The 23,970-nt window shown below is 36.2% G+C and overlaps 5 protein-coding genes across 7 annotated transcripts; 3 read left to right on the top strand and 2 right to left on the bottom strand.

Moving 5' to 3' along the window:
• The first annotated feature begins 3 nt into the window (after positions 1-3).
• LOC105173068 (serine/threonine-protein kinase WNK8) lies at positions 4-3,927 on the top strand. Its single transcript, XM_020697935.2, has 7 exons — positions 4-915; positions 1,332-1,369; positions 1,501-1,728; positions 1,802-2,022; positions 2,106-2,263; positions 2,345-2,738; positions 2,822-3,927. Exons 1-7 carry the CDS (start codon positions 742-744, stop codon positions 3,652-3,654), a joined length of 2,046 nt encoding a protein of 681 aa, XP_020553594.1. The 5' UTR covers positions 4-741; the 3' UTR covers positions 3,655-3,927.
• Positions 3,928-4,237: 310 nt separating this feature from the next.
• On the top strand, positions 4,238-5,605 carry LOC105173067 (protein yippee-like At4g27745). Of its 2 annotated transcripts, XM_020697937.2 has the most exons (3): positions 4,238-4,498; positions 4,730-4,880; positions 5,179-5,605. In XM_020697937.2, exons 2-3 carry the CDS (start codon positions 4,788-4,790, stop codon positions 5,404-5,406), a joined length of 321 nt encoding a protein of 106 aa, XP_020553596.1. In that variant the 5' UTR covers positions 4,238-4,498; positions 4,730-4,787; the 3' UTR covers positions 5,407-5,605. The 2 variants fall into 2 exon arrangements, with proteins under 2 accessions (XP_020553596.1, XP_011093016.1); XM_011094714.3 differs by lacking the exon at positions 4,238-4,498 and having other exon boundaries at positions 4,505-4,880.
• Positions 5,606-7,911: 2,306 nt separating this feature from the next.
• On the top strand, positions 7,912-8,737 carry LOC105173064 (calcium-binding protein KIC-like). The gene has a single exon (XM_011094711.3). It carries the CDS (start codon positions 8,167-8,169, stop codon positions 8,524-8,526), a length of 360 nt encoding a protein of 119 aa, XP_011093013.1. The 5' UTR covers positions 7,912-8,166; the 3' UTR covers positions 8,527-8,737.
• Positions 8,738-9,156: 419 nt separating this feature from the next.
• On the bottom strand, positions 9,157-12,209 carry LOC105173065 (serine/arginine-rich splicing factor RS31). 2 transcript variants are annotated; one of them, XM_011094712.3, is made up of 6 exons: positions 12,054-12,209; positions 11,841-11,965; positions 10,374-10,486; positions 9,960-10,183; positions 9,567-9,854; positions 9,157-9,388 (listed from the first exon to the last, which is right to left on the bottom strand). In XM_011094712.3, the coding sequence occupies exons 2-5, from the start codon at positions 11,944-11,946 to the stop codon at positions 9,599-9,601; spliced, it is 699 nt and encodes a 232-aa protein (XP_011093014.1). In that variant the 5' UTR covers positions 11,947-11,965; positions 12,054-12,209; the 3' UTR covers positions 9,157-9,388; positions 9,567-9,598. The 2 variants fall into 2 exon arrangements, with proteins under 2 accessions (XP_011093014.1, XP_011093015.1); XM_011094713.3 differs by lacking the exon at positions 12,054-12,209 and adding an exon at positions 10,644-11,102 and having other exon boundaries at positions 11,841-12,039.
• An 8,883-nt stretch (positions 12,210-21,092) lies between these two features.
• Positions 21,093-23,020, bottom strand: LOC105173133 (P-loop containing nucleoside triphosphate hydrolases superfamily protein). The gene has a single exon (XM_088875165.1). It carries the CDS (start codon positions 22,642-22,644, stop codon positions 21,208-21,210), a length of 1,437 nt encoding a protein of 478 aa, XP_088731291.1. The 5' UTR covers positions 22,645-23,020; the 3' UTR covers positions 21,093-21,207.
• Between the last annotated feature and the right edge of the window lie 950 nt (positions 23,021-23,970).

Raw genomic sequence — 23,970 nt, 5'->3', positions numbered from 1 at the left:
AATCAATTTGGATCTAATATTCCCTAATTATATATTCATCTCTTCTTCACTTTTTCCATTTTTTCCTTTTTTCCCCAATTATTTGATTTGATTTAATTTTTCCTTCCCAACACAAACCCTTTTCACTTTATTCCCTTTGCACTTCCGTTCTCCCATTAATTTCATTTCACCAACTCCCCACCCCACCTTCAAATTCTAACCAAAAATCCGTTCCTTCCAAGTTTTTGTTTCAGATCCCTTTGCTCGAGACCAAACTGTTTGATTTCGATTATGGCAAAATTCAGGAATTACTGTTGATTTTTTTATGAATAAATTGAGTGAGCTAATGTATCGTTATCACAGCTTAATCATATTCTTAGCGTCAGAGGATTAGGTATTATGGAAATTTGTCTTATGTTGATGACGCGAAAATACTCTTCTTCATCGTGTCACCCTGGATCCTTTTCTGGATTACCTTCTCAATCATCCTTCTCTTTGAATTATTCGATTGTGGATGTTCATACTGCCAATGCCGATCGCAAATGTCGATCCCGAATCTGCCCCCCGCGATCGCCGTCCTTCGTTTCCTATTGCATTGCTTCAGCGTTCTCTTTCGGCGAAAAAACACAAACCCCTTTCCCTCACAATGCTTTTCTCTGATTCCTAGGTTTCCTCGTTGGTTTCAACGTCACTTTTTCTTCTGCTAACTTTGGTAGGTTGTCGTTGCTGCTACCGCTCTTCTTGTTATTGTTTACGACCAGAATGAATTCTGGTGCGGGCTCTGGATTGCGTCATTCTGTTATAGGAGATGGAAGTGGGAGTGGGAATAGGAATATGAATTCGATAGGTTCTTCAGGGAGTCAAGGTATTTATAATGCCGCTCCTGATCACGAGGTTGATTATGTGGAGAAATGTCCCAGAGGTCAATATGTCCGGGTATGTTTGGTTTTGCACTTGTCCTTTTGTGGAATTTTGGATGGTGGTACTTTGTTCTTCTTGTTTCTTTCATGGTTTCATGATCTTCTAGTAACTATTATTTCTTGATGATCTGATAATGTATGACATCATGTTTCATTCTGATTCTTATCATCTGAATCATACTTAGTTTTGAGACTGATTTTATTTGATTCCATTGTAGTTTTAGCTATCTATGTTATACCCTGAGATGATATTTCTAATCCACTTTGATTTAGAAGATGTTAGATATTCTGTAGAATCCCGACAGCTGCCGTGCTTGGAATCTAATGCATTTAACGCTTTTTTCTTTTTTTGCCCCCTTTTACAAGTTACAATGCTAGGATGTTGCTGCACGTTAATTCACTTGGCTTTATGCATTTGGTTTTCTTTTGCAGTACAATGAAGTCTTGGGCAAGGGCGCATTCAAGACTGTGTATGTATTCAACCCTTTTCCTCTTTTCCCCTTTTCTTTCTTTTCCATTTACCTGATCGCTGTAGGAACTGTGTTAAAAAGAAAAAGTAAATCATCTAAGTGGACTTTCTCATTTTATTTATTTATTCTAGCTACAAGGCATTTGATCAAGTTGATGGGATAGAAGTTGCATGGAATCGGGTGAAGATAGATGAGGTGTTGCAGTCACCTCAAGATTTGGAAAAATTGTACTCTGAGGTTCATCTTGTAAAACAACTGAAGCATGAAAATATCATCAAATTCTATGATTCATGGATTGATGAAAAGAAGAAAACTATTAACATGATCACAGAGCTTTTCACATCTGGGAGCCTGAGGCAGTGAGTATCTTCTGTTTATTCTCAAATTCTTTGTACAGAGATTATATCTTAATACTATAGTTTTGGCTTCTAGATATCGGAAAAAGCACAAAACTGTTGATATGAAGGCTATAAAGAATTGGGCACGGCAGATTCTCCGAGGTCTAGACTATCTTCATAGTCAAATCCCACCTGTCATTCATAGGGATCTCAAATGTGATAATATTCTTGTTAACGGAAATCAAGGAGAAGTAAAAATTGGGGACCTCGGATTGGCAACCATCCTGCAGCGGCCTACAGCAAAGAGTGTCATTGGTATAAAGTTGTTGAGTTTGTACTTCTCAAAATTAAAATGGATCATACGAGAAGTATTTATTCTTCTTGTGTTGTTTGATTAGGAACCCCAGAATTTATGGCTCCAGAGCTTTATGAGGAGGAATATAATGAACTGGTTGACATATATTCCTTTGGAATGTGCTTGTTGGAAATGGTGACTTTGGATTATCCTTATTCTGAATGCAAAAATCCAGCTCAAATTTTTAGGAAAGTTACTAAGGTATATTTGCGAGTGCTTCATTCTGGATCGGATTCTGTCAAAATTATGTGGTTGTCGTCTTATTTATACTTTGTGTGGCAGGGTTTGAAACCTGCTGCACTTGGCAAGGTGTCTTCTCCTGAAGTCAAAGAATTCATTGAGAAATGCTTGGCTCCAGCCTCTCAAAGGTTGTCTGCTAAGGAGCTTCTTAGAGACCCCTTTCTTCAATCTGAGCATTCAAAGTTACCTGTTGTTGATTTGTTACAAATACCTAATGAAGCACCTAGATTCTTAAGTACATTCATTTGTGGGCCTCATTCTATGGACATAGACCATGAATATAACCAGTCTCAGTGTCCAGACTCCAATTCTGGGAGTTCTTGTTCGTCAGTACTGGAAATTCAAAGAGTACATCTGAACAATGAATTTAGATTGAAGGGGAAGAAAAATGATGACAGCTCAATCTCATTAACCTTGCGCATCGCGGATCAGGGTGGTAAGTAAGCGAGTAGTGAGTTGGTATTGCTCTGTTGTTGCTGCAGCAAACTAGCATCCAATAATCGTCCTTTTAAAGTGCAGGTCGTGTTAGGAACATACACTTTCTATTTTACCTTGATTCAGACACCGCGCTTGCTGTTGCAGCTGAGATGGTTGAGCAGCTGGATTTAGCTGAACATGATGTAGCTTTCATTGCCGACTTTATCGATTTCTTAATTATGAGAATTTTGCCAAACTGGAAGCCTTCATCTTGTTGCCTCTCCAGCGCAGAGAGAAGAGCAAGTGGCCTAACCTTGATGCCAGATCAATGGGAGACACCCGTGGCAGGTAGTCCAGCTGAGTTAGTGGTCAAGCAAGATGATGCATGCGAGTTTCATATGGATCCTCGAATTTTTGTACCAGCTGTTAATGGCCATAATTTGTATGGGAATTCCAGTATTGCTTCTCCTCACGTTTCATTTGCTTTGTCTCCATGTTTCACAATAAATACAGGCAACAAGTTGTCACATGGATCAGCAACTTCTGAGGTCTTGGGTGAAGATTCTTTAAGAAGAAGTGTGATGTCTAAGGGTTCCAGTGCTGAAGCCTCTGAGAGGGACTTTAGGGATCTATATTGTGCTGAATGCAGATTGCGTGCAGTTGAAAGTGGCAATTTAGAATATCCTGCACATAGGGATCAGTTGGCAGAGAACTCTGACTTGGTTTTCTCTGATCAGGATACGTTTTCCAAAGGGAGCCCTTGTTCAACTTTGACTTTGCAAAGGAGAGATCCTGAGGCTGAGCTGAAGCTTGAGCTTGATGCAATTGAAGCACAATATCAGCAATGGTTTCAAGAACTTTTGAGGATGAAGCAGGATGCAATGGAGGAAACCAAGAAAAGGTGGATGGCGAAAGATAAAGTGGTTGTTCATTAACCGGTGGGTTATTTGCTTCTTATCTTCTTCCTGCCCATGTCCAAGTTTTTCGTTTTGTGGTTGAGGATGATCTCAGGACGGTTTTTCCTTGTTTAGGACTTTTATTCTATTTGTTTTGTTGTGATGGATCTTTGGAACCTTCCTTATTGGATGTGGCTTCCTTTGTAGAACTAATCATCTTTTTGGAGCCAGGGCAATGGATCTTGTATGAGAATGTACATAATAGTTGATTTCTGAATATATTTCTATTTCACCTGGTAGACAAACAACAAATTGTATTTCTTGTGCATGATCTTGGTACATGTATGTCATACTAGCCTCGCGTGTTTACATTTTGAAAATGTAAGAACCCCTGTATCATCTTCAGCCTGCATGCGAATCACCTGCAGGCTCAAGTCTAAGGATCGTGGCATCACAACTTATACAATATTTCTTTAATTTTGCTTTTTTTTTGGCAAGGTCTGACTAGTTCAAACACTGGCAGTATTATAATATATTATTCAGCAATTGGGTGTACAAGGCAAGTAGCTTTTGCACTTGTAGTGGTACTAGTTAAGTCTCATGCTGCATGCTGTGGGGAATATATTTTCCAATGTTGATGAAAAAGTAGTTGAAACCATTACCAATTCCTATCCCTATTGCCTATAAAGAAATCGCTTTTGTCAGCAGTGGTGCATTTTTTGTTATTGTTTACTATAACAAGTTCTTCTTGAGGGGTCGTCGGTTTTCAGGTGAATGGATATCCAAACGCAAGGCAAGGAGCTGGGGCCATTGAGTGTGACAATAATTGTTGAGAGCCAATACCCCTCCATTATAATTATATAAGCTTCTGCTTCAAAAGGGGGTGAGTACTTGATCAACCCTATCCTTTTCAAGACCCAATTTTTACTTGATTAACATCATGTCTTGTTTAGAATCATCACTCAATCTTCTATTTTAATTGTGTTGGCTCCAATAATCAAATGGTTTTCCTTTCATCATTTGTCCCGAGCTTTAATTTCCGTCTAATCTTTTCTTGCAAGAAAATTGCCATCTAAGTTTGGTTGACAAATAAAACTACTTCTTGTCTGGTTAGACGACATAGAACAGAAGCAGCTGAGGTTTCCCTATTCTCTTAACATTATTTTGGGAAAATGGGAGATTTGATCGGTCCAAGGTTGTACAGCTGCTATAAATGCAGAAACCCTGTTGCTCTTCATGATGATATCGTTTCAAAAGGATTTCAGGTGAAGCAATTCCTCCCATCTTCTTTTCTCCCTCAACTCAATTATCAGGGACTATGTCTCTGTTATTTTTTATTGAGTTACTCAACTGGTCATTTATTTCTTTTGAATCTAGCTTGTTTGATCAACAGAAAATTAGGACAGTAAATCGGCTCATCATTACTGAAAAAGGACACATAAAGGAACTGGAAACAATTTTGGAAAAGGAAGGGGATAAAAAAGGGTTCTTTTTTCAGGTTACTTTTACATGTGATGATCATGACGTTTGTCACTAACTTGTTGATCTCGATATTTTGATCAGTCGAAAAACGGTAGAGCCTTTCTATTTTCTCATGCACATAATGTCTTAACGGGTCCAAAGGAGGATCGGCAGCTGATGACCGGTTTGCACAGGGTGGCCGACATCCACTGTGTAGACTGCCGGGAGGTGTTGGGGTGGAAGTATGAGAAAGCGTACGAAGAGTCACAAAAGTACAAGGAAGGAAAAGTAGTGCTCGAAAAGTATAAAATTGTGAAAGAAAATTGGTAGCTACCTATCCAATGTTGAAAAGGGCAGGAGCCTATCTCTGTGTTAATTTGATAGCTGAAGTCCAGTTCTTGTGATGTACAAAAGAAACAAGTGATTGGTGGAGGAGAAAAAAGAATGTTTGGTAGCTTATAATCTCTGTGAAAAAGGAAATGTAATTGTAAAGATTTGAATTATGTAAATAAAAAAAAGTGTTGTGTGATGTCATAGAAAATTAATACAGTTGAAAGGAAAAGAAGAGGTGGGAGTGAGTGGAGATGAGCGGTCTCACTCATCTTTGCGGATACTATGATTAACAAGTCATTTGTGGTATATTAAACAGCGGCCGGCAGCCGGCAGCCCCTTGATTATTAGTTTCTGTTGTCCGAGGAGAAGAATTAATATGGATGAAGGGGGCAGAGACAGACAGAGACAGGCCTATAATTCTACAGAATTCTATATATTAAGGATGTCTGTCTTGAAAGAATGGGCTTTCTAAAATGATGCATGCAATGGGTATGGGTATGGGGGGTTTGGTTGTTATTCAAAGAGAATGGGGCAGCTCACTTCTGATCATTAATTTCCTTTCTAGACTTGTCATAGAGTTAACTCATCATCATTTGCAGAAACCCTATTTGGTGATGAATTGATGAATGGGTCTAAGGGCCATCAATTTCTTCATTAATTAATTAAACCCATAATCACAAATAAGTCTTATTGTTAATTGCATGCTATATGTGGACTTTGAACACTACATATATTAATTTAATTAAATAATATTGTGTTGTATGCAATGTATGTGTAAAGTGGTGTGTAGCTTCCATCAAAATATTATGGGAGAAAGACACATTTTCTTTCCTACTCATTTGTCCAAATAAACAATACAAATTAATGACCCTCCTTCCATTCTCTAAATTTTTGTTGAATTCAACTCATTAATAAAATTTTTAAGCATTTTTTCAAACTTTTAGTGGACTGGTTTTTGTTAATCCTAATTACACATCACTAGATAATTTTAAGTATATCTACGGAAAATTACCCAATAATTCATTGAATTATACTACAATTACACATACACCTATTAAAAAAATTCAAATCAAATTTTCATATTAACTATCAATTAATAAATTTTAAAAATTTACAAAATTTTGAAATTTAAACTTTTATATTGATTATTATTTATTATCTGCTATTTTTAGTTATAACTAAAATTAATGAATTGTAATTTAAAATATTTGTGTATTTTATATAAATTCTATTAAAACTGTTAGTTCATTATTTTAATATAATTTAGTAATAAATATATTTAATAAAATATTCTTTTCCCTTTTTCTCATAGGACAACACCAAAAAAAGGACTCATAGTAGCAGCCTAATGTCATTCATTTGCATTCTGTAGACCTTAGGCTCTATCTTCCTAAAATGGTGTCAGCTGGATTCCATTGTTCAAAAATCCAACTACTAACAATCCTATATTTTTCGCTATCTTAACAAAATCCCTTGTTATTGGCATATATTTTAGGGAATAACTCAAAAACTTGAATAGACATCATCTTCAGAAAATAGACATCTCAAGAATTTTAAAGATATCTCTACTTACCATAAAATCTCAAAATTTATTATAATAAATAGGGGTTCAGGTAAGGCAATAAGTAAATAAACTAGTTGCTCACACGTAGCAAGTGTTCACTCGATTTTCTCATTTTTATATTATCGAATAGTTTTTACTGTTTTACACATCTGAGTTGGTAATTTTTTATTTTGCATGTTAGCCCTATGATAATTTTAAAATTTCTTAGAAGATCTTTAAAAATTCTTGTGGTGCTGTTGGATTTTGATACGCATCATTAATTATTAAATTGGGTAATTTTATATAAGGTTCTATTTGTTTTTTTTTAAAAAAAATGATAAAATGGGATAGCTGTGCACATTTAAAATTTATTAAATAATATGAAGATTTTTATCTAAAATTTTGTAAAGATTAAACAGCATAATATTATAAAAATTAAAAATTGATATAGTTAATAAAACATGATATGAGACCATATTGCTTATCCCTAAATCATTACTTTGAGACCCCAGCTAAATTTTGGCAATTACAGCAACACTCCATAGGGCAAATCTGTCACACAAGGAAATGCATTTTCATTTTATTATTTTTTTTTATCAGTAAGGGGCAGTATTGATAGTTCACACTTTCAGACCACTTTTTTTTTTTTTGGTTGGAAAACAGTGACATGATGACTTGTATATTTATGAAAAAGTAAAATGATTCGTATAAGTATACTAAAAATTCAGAGAATATAAATATAATTATGTATTGGATGGTGCAAACTGGTTAGGGAGTACAAGAAGAAGGAAGCTTCGTAGAAGAATCATAAACTCCGACAAAATAAGCAAATTTCCTCACGAGTGACAAGTCATACTCTAATATCTGTCCAAACAAACCCACCCATACCCATGTCCCATATTTCTACCCCACGACGCACCTTCCTGGAAAATACCCCAAATTCCCGTGTAAAACGCCAATGGGAAATCAATCAAGCACTCCAAGAATGTAGTACCAAGACTTGGACAACTTGATACGCATTAAATACACAAGAACCAAATCCTGGCCGTCCAATTTTCATGGAATCACATAAATTTGACGATGGCACGTATGCGTTAGCCTCTCCATTCCATGGTCGGCATCACCAATCTATTCCCATAAAGGGCTATCACGTTTTTCTCTCCCTTTGAGATATACTACAGCTCTTCCTGATTCTTGAGATTTCACAAGGAAAAATGGAAACCAAAGTTGATGGCGGAGAATACCAAGACTTGTTGCCTGTGATGGCAGATAAGTTAGATGTCGATACCTTTGTTGCCGAACTCTGCAGTGGGTTCCGTCTTCTGGCAGATCCAGCTAAAGGGTTGATCACGTCCACAAGTCTGCAGAAGAACTGTGAGCTTTTAGGATTACAAGGGATGAGCGAAGAAGATGCAGAGGCTATGGTACGAGAAGGCGATCTAGACGGAGATGGGGCGCTCAACGAGACGGAGTTTTGCATTCTTATGGTCAGACTCAGTCCGGGGATGATGGAGGATGCTGAGACTTGGCTTGACAAGGCCATCCAAGGGGAGTTGCAGAGAGCCTCTTCTTGATTTTGTGTTTGTCATTTTTATTTGTGTAGATGATGCCTAAATTACTAACTACCTTATATCCTCTCTATGTTTCTATCATATAATTGGTGGAACGAATTAACTATGCAACCTGAGACGACAGTCGATTACTTTTAGAGATGTAAACCTGCAAAATGCATTTGATGTTCGTTTATTTACTACTTATAAACAGGTGGGCTCCCTGCTTTCAAGACATACTAGCAAATAGAGAGTGAACCATGCAGCAAACGTCCTGTTCCCCTCTATTGCTTTCAGTCGATTTTTCTTTTTCCATTGAATTTTTTCCTATGAATTTAACAGTTGTTGGCTTATCTTTTCTTCCACCCATATCCATTTCACTATGGGCAATTAGGATATCATGACAGAAAAAAATTGGTACCGCAACTACTTGTTGAATAAAATGGACCTAAATATAAAGTTGAAAATCTAAGCAACTTGGTTATATGTCTCACCCCACCACTTTTAGAAACCGGTCTGCTCACAAAGACGAGAGTAGGGAATCAAATAAGAAAACAAGAATGCACCTAGTCAACCAAGTGGTTGCCACCATCCCCAATAACTGGCAATAATAGTAAGGAAAAGAAACTAAAAATCCATCACAAAACCAACAGCTTATGCACAAGAGAAACTCCTCAAACACCAAGCCAATTACAAATAACCAGTACCTTGTCAACAAACCGACCAAATCTATTCCAATTACAAAGAAGATTGAACATTGGTGCCTATAAGTTTTTTCGTTGCAAGATTAATACACTCCATTCATAGACTGACTAGCACACCAAAGTACAGTATGGACTTCCATACGGACTCTCTCCATCAAGTTCTTGATCCGTGGACAGGTGACCTAACGCACAAGGAACACAGAAGCATGTAAACAATATGACCTCAAGTGCAATGGGAAGAAAGGACTACATATATTAGATGCTTTCTACATAGAGATGTCATCCTTATCAGGCACCGCTTAAACAAAATTTCTTCATTTTTTTAACATGCATGTCAATCAAAGAGAAAAGTTCGAATACCAGTTAACCAGAGAGCACGCAGAGGACGCATCTTATTTTCGATATCTGCCATATTCAGGACTCCTGGCCCTTGCATATGAAGGGCCGTTGTACCTATCATAAACTGGGCTTCTAGCCCGCCCATAATCAGGACTCATACGACTCCGGCGGTACCGAGGACTGGGTGACCTCCGGGGAGGACTCTCTCCACGCCTTCCATAATCTCTTCTTGGGCTATCATATCTTCCACCTCTCTCATCATCATCCCTCAGAGCATACTCGACAGAAACAACTCTGTCTAGTATCTTACTGCAATTGCGTAGGAATTTTATCAGGCCACTTATTAAGATGAGGTTAAAATGACTCTGAATACGACAGAAGATACATAAAAGGCAAGTTAATAATATTCATCACCTCATGTGGGTGCACTCCAAAGCTTTCGTGGCATCTTCCTGGGTCTCAAATTGCACAAATGCAAAATTCCGACGAATGCGTACATTAAGAACCTTCCCATATGGTTCAAAGTGCCTCTCTATATCACGTTCTCTCGTACGGACTGGGTCAAAATTTATCACAAAAAGGGTTTTAGTCGGTCTCTGGCTTGTTGCTCTTGCATCATGATGCCTTCCACGTTCACCCTAACAAGATGAAACCATGTAAAAGTTGTAAACAATTTAACTTCAAATAACTTGTTGAACAAAGAAAATTCTTATTTTTCCATTACTAAAAGAAGAGACGACTTAATCTCACTATTGTTAATGCTAGAACCAGACAGCCAGTAGAGAAGTCTTCACCCAAAGAAATTGATCAACTAAGGAGGCAACATACCTTGGCCCATTCAACTGACAATCTGCGCCTGTCATATCCAAATGGTAAGTTGTCAAGACCACGGATGGCATCTTCGGCATCGCGTTCATCCTCAAAATAAACGAAGGCAAATCCTGAGGTAAAAGAACAAGCATGAGAATGAGAGACAATAAAGAATAAGATCCCGCAGCACACCTCAATGGACAACTCATATTATTAGCTGGCAGGAAAAAAGAAACACAAAAGGAAAAACTACTTTGCCCTATGAAACAGTTAAATAAAGTACAACACCTGCAAACATGAGAAGGTTCTGATGAAAGAAAGGATGTAGAGGCCTTGCATGATGAACTAAAGAAAGATGAATAATGATGAAGGCAAAATATGGGTAGATCCATGGGGAGTCGAGTAGTCATTGCTAAGCATGGTTGACGAATTTCACAGCAGAGTTCAGTAAATGGAAGACATGGCATGATAGAACTCATTGATCGCCTTATGAATAGTGTGGTTGGCATTGCAGATGAACAGAAACATTGATCCCTTATCATTATTGTGGTGCATGGCATGATGAACTCATTTCCACCATTACTATTCTGGTGAGATGTCAACTCTATTCATTGAGGAAAGTGAAAGAGATGTAGAACAAATCCATCTGTGAGTAGAACTGTCAAGTAGATAGGTTGCCGTTTGCATTAGAGGTTTTTATTGCAGAGAAGATGGTAGTAGCTCATTTTCCTTTAGCAATAGAAGTTCCTGCGTGAAAACAAACACTTAAATATGGAGATCTTTGATAAAGATTGAAATTTCCTGCCATTTCCTTGCCAAGGATATGAGTTTTCTTTCAATTTCCCTGCCACTTATGTTTTATTCATGTCGTACACCAGCAGTAAGCTCACTTAAATAACTCATAATTCCTTAAGTCAATGCTACCACAAAAATATCCTCTGTATGGTAAGACGAGCAATAGTCAAAGTTCAACCTTCTATTCCAAACACAATGGGGCATGAATGCACATTTTTTTAAGTTAAAATTGATCAGCAGAAATGTGAGCATGCTATAACGGATAAGCAATCAAAGGACAACTCCAGTCATGTGTTAAATACAAAATGCATTACGAATAGCACAGGGACTCCAGGAAAAAGGGGGGAAGGAAAAGGTAGTAAATTTACAAGGCGCTATTAATTTCCCTTATGCTTGATTTCTCAGCTATAGACCAGGGGCTGTATTCTAGTGTATAAAAGAGAAGAAAAGGGAAAAACATGAAAAGATAAAATAAAATAAAGAAGAAAAAAGAGCTACAAATTTATATTTGCCGGAGTGAGGAGAACATTTTTCTTTGTGTTTCAATCACTAAATATCCATGACCCAAATCAAGAACACAGGAAACTAAAAGTTGTAAGGAAGAGAGCAAAACAGTTAACAGAAGTGCAAAATCAATATTTTGAAACATATATAAATATATCAATAGAAAAAAATGTTTTTGGAAGTTACCAGATTTCATGTCGATACGTTCGATTCTTCCATATTTGGAAAATAAGCGCTCCAAGTCCGATTGTCGAGTATCGTACTCAAAATTGCCGCAGAAAATGGGTCTCATATTCGCTCACAAATTTTACCTTGATAAACAAGCAAAGAACAATACAGAAATCATCAAAAACACAAAACTGAAAACTCTCGACAGAAAGGGGGGCAAGAATAATATACCGTGTAAAAAAATGAAGAACCCTAGCTTCGTGAATCGAATTTGAGGGTAAAAGCTTGCAGGAGCGGCAGCGGAGGATGGGTTCAGATTTCAGAATTGATTTGGAGAGTCGTGGACAATGGGCTTAAATCAATTGCATTGGTTAATGGGGATCCAAAGGGCTGGAGTTGTACTTTAGAAGACCTGAATAGGCCCATGGGCAGTAGTCTGATTGATTCCGGGAACCCTTTTGGGCTTATTGCATTTATCAGAGGCAGCTGCTGTAATGTCATTTCCACAACATATCTATATATAATAAAACAGAAATATTAAAGCTATCCACATAAGTGCTACGTATTTACAGATATGGACAACCTCAATGAGCTCTATTATGCCAAATAAAATATAATATATATTTTTAGATAATATAAAAATTATTATATTTCATCTTAAAGAGATCTTAGTAGTATTATCTAACAACGTTTTGGATAAAAAATTATAAATATTGGATTTATCTAAAACAATCTGACTAATATTATTTATGAAGTTTCTTTTAAATAAAGAATAAGAAATATTAATATTTGTACAAAATAAAAGTATTAATATTTATACAAAAGAATATAATCAATATAAGCTGCGAAATAATGAATTTAAATTAATATGATAATGATAAAAAAATATTAAAAGATACAAAAATAAATTTGAATTTTATATTGTATTTCTAATCTATTAATCTGCACAAATTTATTATTATTTTGGATAAAATTCGAAAAGCACGAGAATATTTTAAAAAAGTTAATAAGTTAGTTATATTTTATTATTATATAGTGATAATATTTTATATGAAGCAATAATATTTGATAGTTAAGTGAGAAAAGATAAGTCACTTATATATCAAATATTAACTACTTTGTCATTTGAATTTAAAATAATTTAAAAGATAAGAAATTTGTATCATTATAAATAATGTATCTATAGAAACAAATCACAAAAATAAATTACAGAGCTGTAAATCTCTACCCAGCGTAGAGAATTCTCTCATTATTCATGTTCTTTGATTTTATTGATTGGATACGAACATGTACGTCATATTATTAATTTAATTTTATATGGTATTTTTCTTCCGCTTGATGATATAATGGAATTACTTTTTTATTCCTTGAGTTTTGTGATTTTATCAATTGTTATATATGTGATATTGTGATTTGTAGGAAAAGTACGACAAATTGCATGTATATGTAGCAATGCACTAAATTATTAAATAGCTGTTATTAGACATGTGCTAGTGATGGTCACTAGACTACCATCTAGAATATCCTTAAGTACTTGAGAAGAACTAAGGATTTCTTAATGTAGATGGTCATGGAGAGTTGATACTGAAATGGTATATCAATACCCACTTTCAATATGTTGTGGATGATGCTAAACTTGGTTATATATATTTGGGCTAAATCGAGGAGTTGTCAGTTATAAAAGTTCTAAATCATGACAACGATTCCATGAAATAGGCCAAATATGTTGCGGCGTATGAAGCTGCAAAGAAGGTTGTTTGGATGAAAATAACATCCAAAGGTTGGGTGTAATGCGTAGCATTGCTAAGACCGATTTACAAACCCAAACACAAATGTGCAGAGAATGGATGGCATTGCATCAATAAAGAATATAGCAGACCCGTGCTGACAAAGTCAGATTATAGATTACACATACTCAACATCTTGAGTAGATGGCATGAGCTTATGGGCAATTGGATTTTAGATCAAGTGAGAGATTGTAAGAATTGATGTCCGACAAACCAATTGTTGGCTCATTGTTATTACTTCTAAATGATCTTTCTCAATAAAATGCTAATACAATACTTGTAGCATTTGATTGAAACCTTTACATCATGATACTAAAAGGTTGGGTTGCGCATAGGAGGGTGACCATGGAATCAATCTCTATGGTTTCATCTATGTTCCAAGTTGATGAATCAGTTGAGATAGGGCATTGACCATGATTTCTTATAAAATTGCACTAAGTGATGCGTTCATATGATGAATGTCGCATTTCATAGACAACGCTGAATGATGTCTGTGTACTTTAGTGGGTGTTTAATAAGGATTTATCAAGTTCACTGAACCGACTCGCAGGATTTGTCAAATGAAAGTCAATAAGGCATGATCGATATAACTAGAACTCTTTGCCTGCGATAGTACAAGAATTAGTTCTTTGATTTGAGGAGTCACAATAGCCTTGTGTATAGGACGGTTGTATCTTGGTCATGGCTGATGTGGCTACATAAATACGTGGTTACCACAAAGCCCTGTAACAGTGCAATCAAAATGTGTATGGAGGTTGGACTGTTCCAAGAAAGGATCCATCTCCCATCATGAAATGATGGTGATCTCTTATATTTTCTATATTGTGTACTTTCCAAAATTCGGTGGCCACGGCTATCAATTAAATAGGAAAAGGGGTTTTCTATGTTAATTGAGGAGACAAACAAATAAAATAAATACATAGATATCCAAATTCAGGATGGAAACCGATTACGAATTCCATACCCTAGACTTTGATCTGGAGAATGTTTGATGGAGGGACTGTATCTGTATGGCATGCACAGTGTACGGGTTCACGAAGATTCACATTTTCTCTAATACCATGGACCACTACTAGGTGGCCATCCATTGTGACAAGTACCCTTTAATTAAGGAGTTAATTGAGGGTGATTAATCAAGTACAATTTAATTAATCTGAGCAAGTTAGTTTTCGATTAAATTGTATGTGGTATAAACCCAAGTTTAGTTGAGAAGTGAACCTAAAGGATCACACAAAAATCCATGATGGAATTTTTGAAATAATTATTTTGATTAATTATGGAGAAGAAGAAAAAAAGTTGAACTTTTCTTCTTTTGACGAAGCAAAGTCGAGCTTATCCTCTTGAGAAGAGGAAACAAAATTGAACTTGCCTTCTTGAGAAGAAGAAAAGTTGAATTTGTTTTCTTGAGAGAAGCAAAGTTGAACTTGTCCTCTGGAGAAGAGGAAGCAAAGTTGAATTTGTCTTCTTGAGAAGAAGTAAAGTTGTACTTGTCCTCTTGAGAAGAGGAAGTAAAGTCAAACGTGTCCTCTTTGAGAAGAGGAAGCGAAATTGGACTTTTCTTCTTGAAAAGAAGTAAAGTTGAACTTGTCCTCTTGAGAAGAGAAAGCAAAGTTGAACTTCTCCTTTTAAGAAGGGAAGGAAAGTTGGATTTGTATTCTTGAGAAGAAGATATATGACAAAATAGTTTTGTCCCTTTTTCGAGAAGGAGAAGCGAAATAGGATTTGTCTTCTTGAGAAGAAGAAGCAAAATTGAACTTCTCTTCATAATATGACAAAATAGTTTTGTCACTTTTCAAGAAAGAGAAGTAAAACCGGATTTATCTTCTTGAGAAGAAGAATCAAAGTTGAACTTCTCTTCATAATATGACAAAATAGTTTTGTCCCTTTTCAAGAAGGAGAAGCAAAACCGGATTTGTCTTCATGAGAAAAAGAAGTAAAACTGAACTTTTCATCATAATATGACAAATTGTTTTGTCTCTTTTCAAGAAAGGAGAATCTAACTTGTCTTCCTCTTCTTCACAATTTGAACTTTGCCTCATTTAAGATTTATAAATAGAGGGGTCATTGCTGAAAATTTAGTCATCCAAGTTGAAGCTCTCTCGATCTCTTTATCTCTTTGCTCTATTGCTCTTGTTATCTTCAAAGAGAAATGAGTTATCTTGTCTTCTCAGTCGATCATTGTTGATCTATCATAATCCTTTAACGCCTACTAGCATAGGGTTAAAGGAGATTCCGTTATAGGTGGTGTAGACTATCTTTAGAGGGAATACACTTGTGTTCCTACAGTGAACAATAGTCAAACACCATCCAACTTGCCAAGCAACTAGTAACTATTTCCGCCGTTGGTTTGGAATGAGGTTCGTTCTTGAGAACCTTCAATCACCTACATAAAAAGGAGTGCACCAAAGATTGGTATCCTAAATAGTTCAATTAAGTCCTTTTTGCCTGAGATTTGTGTTGTAGTAGCAATAGAGAGGGGATTTGCTCACTAATTACAATATTAAATTGTAATCTAAACTCTAATTTCCTCTGTGTTTAACGTGTCAAGGGCCATACAAAACTAATAGGTATTCCCTTCAGCGTTGACATCATGGCGGAAGAGCTTCCTGGTTCATTTCAGGGCACCCTTGTACCTGCTTGCTACAATGGCACCACTTGCCCTGCTGAGAGCATCTATAAGTTTGAGAATACAACACTGTTGAACAAGTATAGCGTTGGTATTAAATATCATTTCACTACACTAACTGATTATGCTCAACAATTGTTCAAGCAGTTTCCAGTTAGATTAATGAGATTTTTGCAAAATTGAGTTCCCTTCTTTATAATAGATTGCTAGCAACAAGAAGTGCCAAAAATCAGCTATCAACATTTTCAGAATGAAACAAGAGGAGAATGAGACATTGAGGGCTGTCGAATGTTTAAACAAAGGAATCTATTATGAAGGGGCTTCCTGAAGAACCTCTCTTTGAATCCTTGGCCACAAGCTTGTTTTTGACTTTTATGGCCTACTAGCTCGGGCTAAAAGGTATATGAATTTAGAATATGCCCAACTAACAAAGAAGAGTAACCAGCATAATAGAAGGAGAGACAATGAAGAAACCTCCTCTCGTAGGAACAAAGGGGAGCCTATAGGACGATTTAACCACCTCGATCTAAAGAACAAGTATTACACCCCTCCCATTTCTAGCCCAACACTAATGCTCGTGGCTATAAGTTGGGTGCTCCTCTTCAGTGGCCTAAATGTTTAGCGGTGGGACCCTAACTTCCTAAACCTAAATATCTCTGCAGGTATCATAGGGAATGTGGACATGATACGAACAGGTGTACCCAGCTAAGACAGGAGATAGAACGGTTGAGCCAAGTCCGCTACCTTAAGAATTACATCGATAAAGACTGACCACTTAGAATGAACATCGCTCAAATTTTGTGTTACAATAGGATGCAAAGCTTCCCTTCTTTTCTACCACTACCTACCTACGGGAAAGAACATGGGGATGTAAGTATGTTACAATTATAACACTGGGATAATCCCAGTATTTTGTTATACTATCCTGCATGAGAAGAGATACATATTCTAGCGCATATTCCTAATACTTTATCCTACATGAAAAATAAATAGGCCAAGACCATACTCATTCACAAATGCCTATTTAACAAAAACAGAATTATTCATAAACCATTCATAGAAGGAAGGAGGAGGAGAAAATAGAATCCAAGGCATCCATGTGTCAGCATAAACAAAAAATATTCAAACCACACCGGTACACTTTCAAACCTCACACAGGAGGTATCCTAGATACTCATTAAAAAAAGGAACTTTTTTTTTAGAGAGAGGAGCATTCTCATTTACCAATTGGGGAGTATACTGCAGCAGAGATAGGCCCCCCGACATCAGAAGGGAGCACGTCCTCTTCACCACCAGCAACAGGGCGAGTAGTCCTAAGGGGTAGGACATCCTCCATCACTTAATTAGTCAGGTCCACTGGCATAGGCTATTGCTCTACATGAAGAGGACTCTCAGGGACCACAATTTGAGGGTACCCTACGGCCGCAAATTGTTGAACATAGGTCCGGAACCCATGATAGTAGTTCTTCAAAGCACAGTTAGCTAGCGAAGTCTGGAACCCCAAGGATTTTTTATACTCCGCCAGATGGCTCATCCACAAACCCTCCAGCATATCTCGACCTTCTTCCGTTTCAGGGTAATTGCGAATTACCTCCTTCCTGACTTGTTCCTGTTATAATACAGATTGTTCCAGGTGAATGTGCATGTGACGTCCCAAAAAATTATAATATATAATTGGAAGACTAATTGGTAAATATTAAAAATTTAAATTTAATTAATAAATAAATTATATATTGAATTTGGGATATAGTAAAACTTGAACGGATTAAATTGGAGTTCGTAATAATATTTGGGGGCAAGTTATATTAGGAGGGACGTGAAAGGTATTTTAGAAAAGTTTAAAACTAAATATAATATATAATAATAATAATAATAATAATAATAATAATATATAAATATATGTATATAATATATAAAAGAGGGGGGGAGTTGGCACCGCCTTAACCCCCCACTTAAAAAAATATATATATATGTGTGACTTCATATTCACACACATACTTTCGCATAACCAGTTCCGCAGTATTTCCGCAATATTTCAGGTATGAAATATTGATTTTAATTTATATTAATTTATATAATTATATTATTTAATTAGTTCATTTATTAAATATTGATTATATTAAGCAACGTACCATTTAATCAAAATATTTTACGGGTTTGACTATTTAAAATAGTGTCTAATTAAATATAGAATCAGATATAAAAATGATGTCGTTGGTTAATTAGATTATTAAATTCGTTAGATTTGAATATTGCTATAGCCAATTTATATAATTCCATCGGAATTGTTAACTAAATACGCAATTCTACGTATTGTTATTTAATTAAATTATATAATAGCGAGAAATTGATAAGAAATCCATAGAAATATTTCGAAAATTATATTTAATAAATGGTATGTTAATAAAGAGAAAAAAAAGAAGATTTATATTCGATAGAAATGAAATATTAAAAAATTATTAGAAATTGTACAAATGATATTCAATCTTATATTTAAAAGAAATTATGATATTTTCGATATATTAATTATATGTGGTATAACTCATTATAGGATACGGGGGTGAGGTGAAAGGACTGACAATTAGCGATTGAGTAGAAAGAAACGTTGTGAGGTTGAGGTAAGTAAATAATTAGTATTATCTATATATATCTTTATTTGTGATTTTACTGTAATCTAAATTTGTGGTTCATGCTGAATGGATTTATTTGAAAGTATGAGTGATGGATGATTTGATTTGATTGATGGTATTGTATACGTGGAATGAGAAAATACGTTGGAATATTATGTTTGTTGTTGATGTGTTGTGGATGTCTGAAAATGAGAATATATGGATATACTGTTTAACGTTATTAGTTGCTTACAAGAATGGTGATATGTGAAAATGAGCGAGTGGTGGAAATTGAATATATATTGTGGCGTGAATACCCCTTGATGTGTTGAAAAACCTATAAGGCGAAATGAAATGAAAAGAACTTTGATGCGATATGAGAAAGAAATAAAATGAAAAGAGCTTTGATGCGGTATGAAAAAGATGTGATGTGAAAAGAGCTATGATGCGAAATAAAAGAGCTATGATGCGAATGAAAAGAGGTAAGCAAACTAGGAAAAAGGAAGTTTAATTGATTATTTTATTGTGAGATAGCTATGTGGTGTACTACAATTAATTATGTTGGAATTAAATTGACTGTAATCCATGCATGTTGCCTACTTGTCCTATTTGGGCTGTGTTTGATATACATATATAGATAGGGCTGATTATTTACTTACTGAGTGACCGACTCATCCCTCTGTTGACATTTTCTTTCAGGAGTAGACTTTGAGGTGTCTGACTGTTGAAGAATAGGTCTACGCACTATACTCAGGCAGGTCGGGCCAGTATGCTGTTTTCTCCTCTTGTCAGCTAGAGTACAAATCTTATTTTGTTTGTATAAAAAGAACATAGGCGTAGCGATCAACTGTGGTGGACCACCTGTGGTGTTTGATTTGTATATATATGATGTTGTGGGTTGACTATGTCATTATGACGTTGAGATTACGTATGCATATTGATTAGATGATTATGTGCATTTCTATATACACACAAGGATTACTATAAATATGACATATAGGGTAGATATAACCCTTGTAGCGAAGGGAATGCTACAGTGCATGTTGGTCACCTCCTCCCTCAGGTGGCGAATGCTTATAGTATCTTCCTCATGGACCCTGTCTTTCTTCCTCATCTCCTCATTCAGCTGGAGGTTAGCCCTCTCCAGTTCCTCTATCTTTATGTAAATAAGTCCGAATTCTAAATTCTTTTTCTGTTATATAGCTAAGACATTTAGCTAACCAATGATATTATTGGATTCACCCAACTACCTGGAGGATCCTGCTCTACGAATTCTTATAAATTGAGGCATTGTGTAGTTATTTTCCTAAAACAAGCTATCACAATCATACTATCATTCTCTCTCATTTTTTAGGTTACTTTTAGCATACTTTTTGCACTCCTATGACTTACATCATTTCACTTTGATTTAAGTTTTTCATTGTTTTTCTCAGTGAGAACGTTACAGACTTAAACATCAAAGTGCCAATACATGTTTCGCAGGTTAGTTCCTCGTTGATCTTAGAATTTTTGTAAAGATTTTTCGACCCTTGTGGTGCAGTTGAACCTCAATACGCATCACAATATATAAAAAATTTAAAATTATAATTATGGATCGAGTGTGCTCAATTACTTTGAGGAGGGATATATATGGTCCTGTTTTTCCCGGTTTGGGTGGAGTGGACACATATGGTGGAACTCGGAGTAGGTTGTTTATTTTTGGTGTTGGCTCATTGTTTAAGATTATGGTGGCAGTGGGCGTATGGTTCTTCTGTTGGTGTTGGGTAGCATCACCCAAGTAGCTCCATTAGTGGGTGTGACTGATGAGCATACGCTAACTCAATTTGGGGGGGAGGGATGTTCATCAACTGCATGCATCTGAATTTTTACAGCTTAAAATCACCACTTAATTACAGTCTCATTCACAGTGATGCCAATGATTCCATGACTTACTGCCAGTATAGGAATTTAGGAGTTGGGATTTGGTTTTCATAGAGAGGTGGTGGTGGTCAGTGGTGGCGATTGAGTGATAAGTATATAAAAGGTTTGAAGATGATGTTTGTGCTAAAAGTGACTGCTGTCCCAAGTCACAAACAGCAGCAAATCTATCTCCCCTTGTACTCCATTCTTACTTGAAACTTAATCCATACTCATCACATACTTACCAGGAAAAGTAATGTGTGTGTGTACAAATTGATGATGATAAGCTAAATCTAATTCTTTGTTGAGACTTGCAGCAGCAGCAGGTGGGAAGAGCTACAAATGTTGGTTTCAAGAAGAAGAAGAAGAATATCACAATAAATGAAATTAATTTTCACTATATTTACATGTAAAATTAATTTTCATTTCAATGAAAAACACACACACAGAATATATAATATCTATCATCGTTCACTGATTTCGGAATCATGATCCAAAGATCCTGCTCTCCTGCAGCTCTTTAATCTTAACAGTCCATACAACTTTCGAAACTCCTTCGGCACTACTGTCTCCTTCCAATCAACGCCACCAGACTCCTCCGACATCGCTGGCGACGGTGCCGTGCTCTCGCTCATCCTCCCTCCCACCTTTCCCACATGTTTACTGTTGGATTGTAAAGCGGAGATCACTGATTTCAGCGCACGGCTCGGCGAGCTCCGATTCACTAACATCAACTCGCTGATCTCTGCCGGACTCATCCTCGCTCCGCTTTGAATAATCTCCTCTACTTGTGGAAATAACTTATGCTCCTTAACTCCTAGATAATTATTGGCCAGATTCTTGAAAGAGTTGAAATCACACATAGGAAAATGAATGTGCATATCAATTCTTCCAGGCCGCAGCAAGTCTGGATCGACTCCATCTTTACTGTTCATCGTGAAAATCATAAGCCTCTCATCCTGAGAATTCAATATCCCGTCCATGAAATTCAGCAAACCCGATGACGTAATCCGCGCCCTCGATTTCTCCAAAACATAGCGATCCAAATCCTCGACGACGATCACAGATTTACTCGTGGTTTTCAGCAGAATCGCATTGAGATCGGCGTCATCGGCCACTTGCCACAAATTGACGTTGTAAACGTCGTAATTCAGCAGATTGGCCGTGGCTGCGATGAAACTGGATTTCCCGGTGCCGGAAGGGCCGTAGAGGAGATAACTGCGTTTCCAAACACGACCCAGCTTGTGGTAATACTGCTTGGATTTAAGAAATGCTTCCAAATCGGAGCGTATTTTGGTTTTCAAATCGGGGTCGATGACGAGCGAGTCGAAAGTGGCGGGGTGATTGAAGGGAACCGATTTCCATTTGCCGTTGCTGTGATTGTGAATCCTCAATTCTTTACCTCTCTGCTCGATGTCGTCGGAGACGGCGTGTATGTGTTGAAGATAAGGTTTGAGAATTCTTCGCTTATCCTTTTTCTTGATTCTCAGCAGGAAACTCCGGGACAGAACCTGGTTCTGATGATCTCTGACGATTTGATTTAGCCATGAAAGTCGAGCACCGAGGAAAATATCGTGGACTTGTTGATGGTCGTCGAGTGAGAGAAGGATGTCGTTGGGGTTAATCCCAGAGAAGAGATTGGTGAAATCGGAGTCTTCCAAGGAAGGCAAAGAATTGAGGTAGAGGGAAAGGCGGCGGTAAAAGAGGTTTTCCTGGTGGGTGGAATCGTTGAACTCAGGGACTCTGAAGTGTTGGTGGACGTGAACTCGGTCTTCCACCCACTCAACGCATCTCCTGACGACATATATCAGAGCCGTCCGGTGGAGAAACAATCGAACCAGGAACAGGAAACATATAATCGACAAACAAATCAAGAACAGGTTTACAAGAAACATGGGCATGTAGTCGAGGATGGAATGGAATTCCTTCACAATCAAAATAGTAATAATCTGGAGTAGAATATATATAACATAGAATTTGGGGGAGATTATGAAGTGAAAAAAGGGGTAATTATGTTGAATGAAAAAGGATTAGAAACAGAAGGGTTAGAGAGTTGGCGGAGTGGGGTATTTAAGACCTGGAAACTGGAAAGAAAAAAAAAGAGTATGGTTGGGATTGGGAACTGAGATAAAGAAGAAAGGAAGACAGGTTTGGCGGATGAGAGAGAATCCTCCTCCTTTTTCTTCTACTTTCTATCTTTAAAAAATAAAAAAATAGTCCTTTTCATTCATAAATACCAATTGTAAAATTATTACAATAATTTTTTTATTGCGTAGAAAATACTATCAAAATTACTTTTTTTTATAAAATATAATTTTATATTTTATTTTTATTAATAATTATAAAAAATTATTTATTACATACACACAAACCAGCTAGTAGAATGGTGGTAGGAATTAAAATAGAGATATTTAGGGTTGTTTATAGTGGGTAGAGAGAGGAGTGGAGGTTGGTCCCGGATCGGCCTTCCTCCTTCCTAACTACACTTTCCACTTTCCAGCTAACAAATTATAGTATCATAATAATCTTTTTTGGTTTTAATTTTATTTGATAGTACGGTACACACACACACACGGCATTGATGACCTGTTGGGCTTAACACACACGGCGTTAATTATGGCCCTACCACAGGGTGCCGCCTGTTTCCTCTTCAATCCAAGTAAGTTGACATTTGATTTTTCCCTCATTATTACACTCACTCACCTTCCTTAATAATTCACTTCATTTCACCCTCCACCACTTTTTCTTTTTTGGTAAATTACTAAGCTTTTACGTGATTTAATACAATTATAAATATTTATATTATTTAAAAAATTATTGATACTATCTAATATTCACGTCGTCCACACAATTAGATTCTGTTTACATTTTCATTTAAAAATACAAAAAAATAAATTGTTATTTTTTTTAATAAAAGAATAATCTGCTTATTTGCAAAATAACAAGAACGGTACTTACACTTTTTCCTATAAAAATATGTTGAAGGATATATAAATGCAAAATACTAAGAGCTTAAATAATTCTCTGTGTTTTTTAAAAGTCAAGTAAAAATCTCATCTTGTTTTAAAATAGGCCAATAAACCCCTCTCTATTTTCTAAATATAGCTCAATCACCTCTCTCCATTTAATTAGACTAACGGTGTTAAGTTTTTTATAATATGACCATTATACCCTTATTTAATATGTATTATTTTTTATTTTAATGATCATTGAATCTTTTTCTATTA

Source organism: Sesamum indicum, linkage group LG11 (assembly GCF_026168435.1).
Source record: "Sesamum indicum cultivar Baizhima isolate 11 linkage group LG11, ASM2616843v1, whole genome shotgun sequence".
Classification (NCBI taxonomy): domain Eukaryota; kingdom Viridiplantae; phylum Streptophyta; class Magnoliopsida; order Lamiales; family Pedaliaceae; genus Sesamum; species Sesamum indicum.
This window is presented reverse-complemented; position numbering and strand designations above follow the sequence as displayed.

Bases quoted from the DNA above. Each gene is read 5' to 3' on its own strand.
- LOC105173068 (XM_020697935.2), top strand. From the start codon at position 742: ATGAATTCTGGTGCGGGCTCTGGATTGCGTCATTCTGTTATAGGAGAT. The intron at 916-1,331 runs GTATGTTTGGTT...TTTCTTTTGCAG, and splicing joins CCAGAGGTCAATATGTCCGG to TACAATGAAGTCTTGGGCAA. The intron at 1,370-1,500 runs GTATGTATTCAA...TATTTATTCTAG, and splicing joins AAGGGCGCATTCAAGACTGT to CTACAAGGCATTTGATCAAG.
- LOC105173067 (XM_020697937.2), top strand. From the start codon at position 4,788: ATGGGAGATTTGATCGGTCCAAGGTTGTACAGCTGCTATAAATGCAGA. The intron at 4,881-5,178 runs GTGAAGCAATTC...TATTTTGATCAG, and splicing joins TCGTTTCAAAAGGATTTCAG to TCGAAAAACGGTAGAGCCTT.
- LOC105173064 (XM_011094711.3), top strand. From the start codon at position 8,167: ATGGAAACCAAAGTTGATGGCGGAGAATACCAAGACTTGTTGCCTGTG.
- LOC105173065 (XM_011094712.3), bottom strand. From the start codon at position 11,946: ATGAGACCCATTTTCTGCGGCAATTTTGAGTACGATACTCGACAATCG. The intron at 10,487-11,840 runs GTAACTTCCAAA...CTTTTACCTCAG, and splicing joins ACGTATCGACATGAAATCTG to GATTTGCCTTCGTTTATTTT. The intron at 10,184-10,373 runs GTATGTTGCCTC...TCATCTTGTTAG, and splicing joins TGTCAGTTGAATGGGCCAAG to GGTGAACGTGGAAGGCATCA.
- LOC105173133 (XM_088875165.1), bottom strand. From the start codon at position 22,644: ATGCCCATGTTTCTTGTAAACCTGTTCTTGATTTGTTTGTCGATTATA.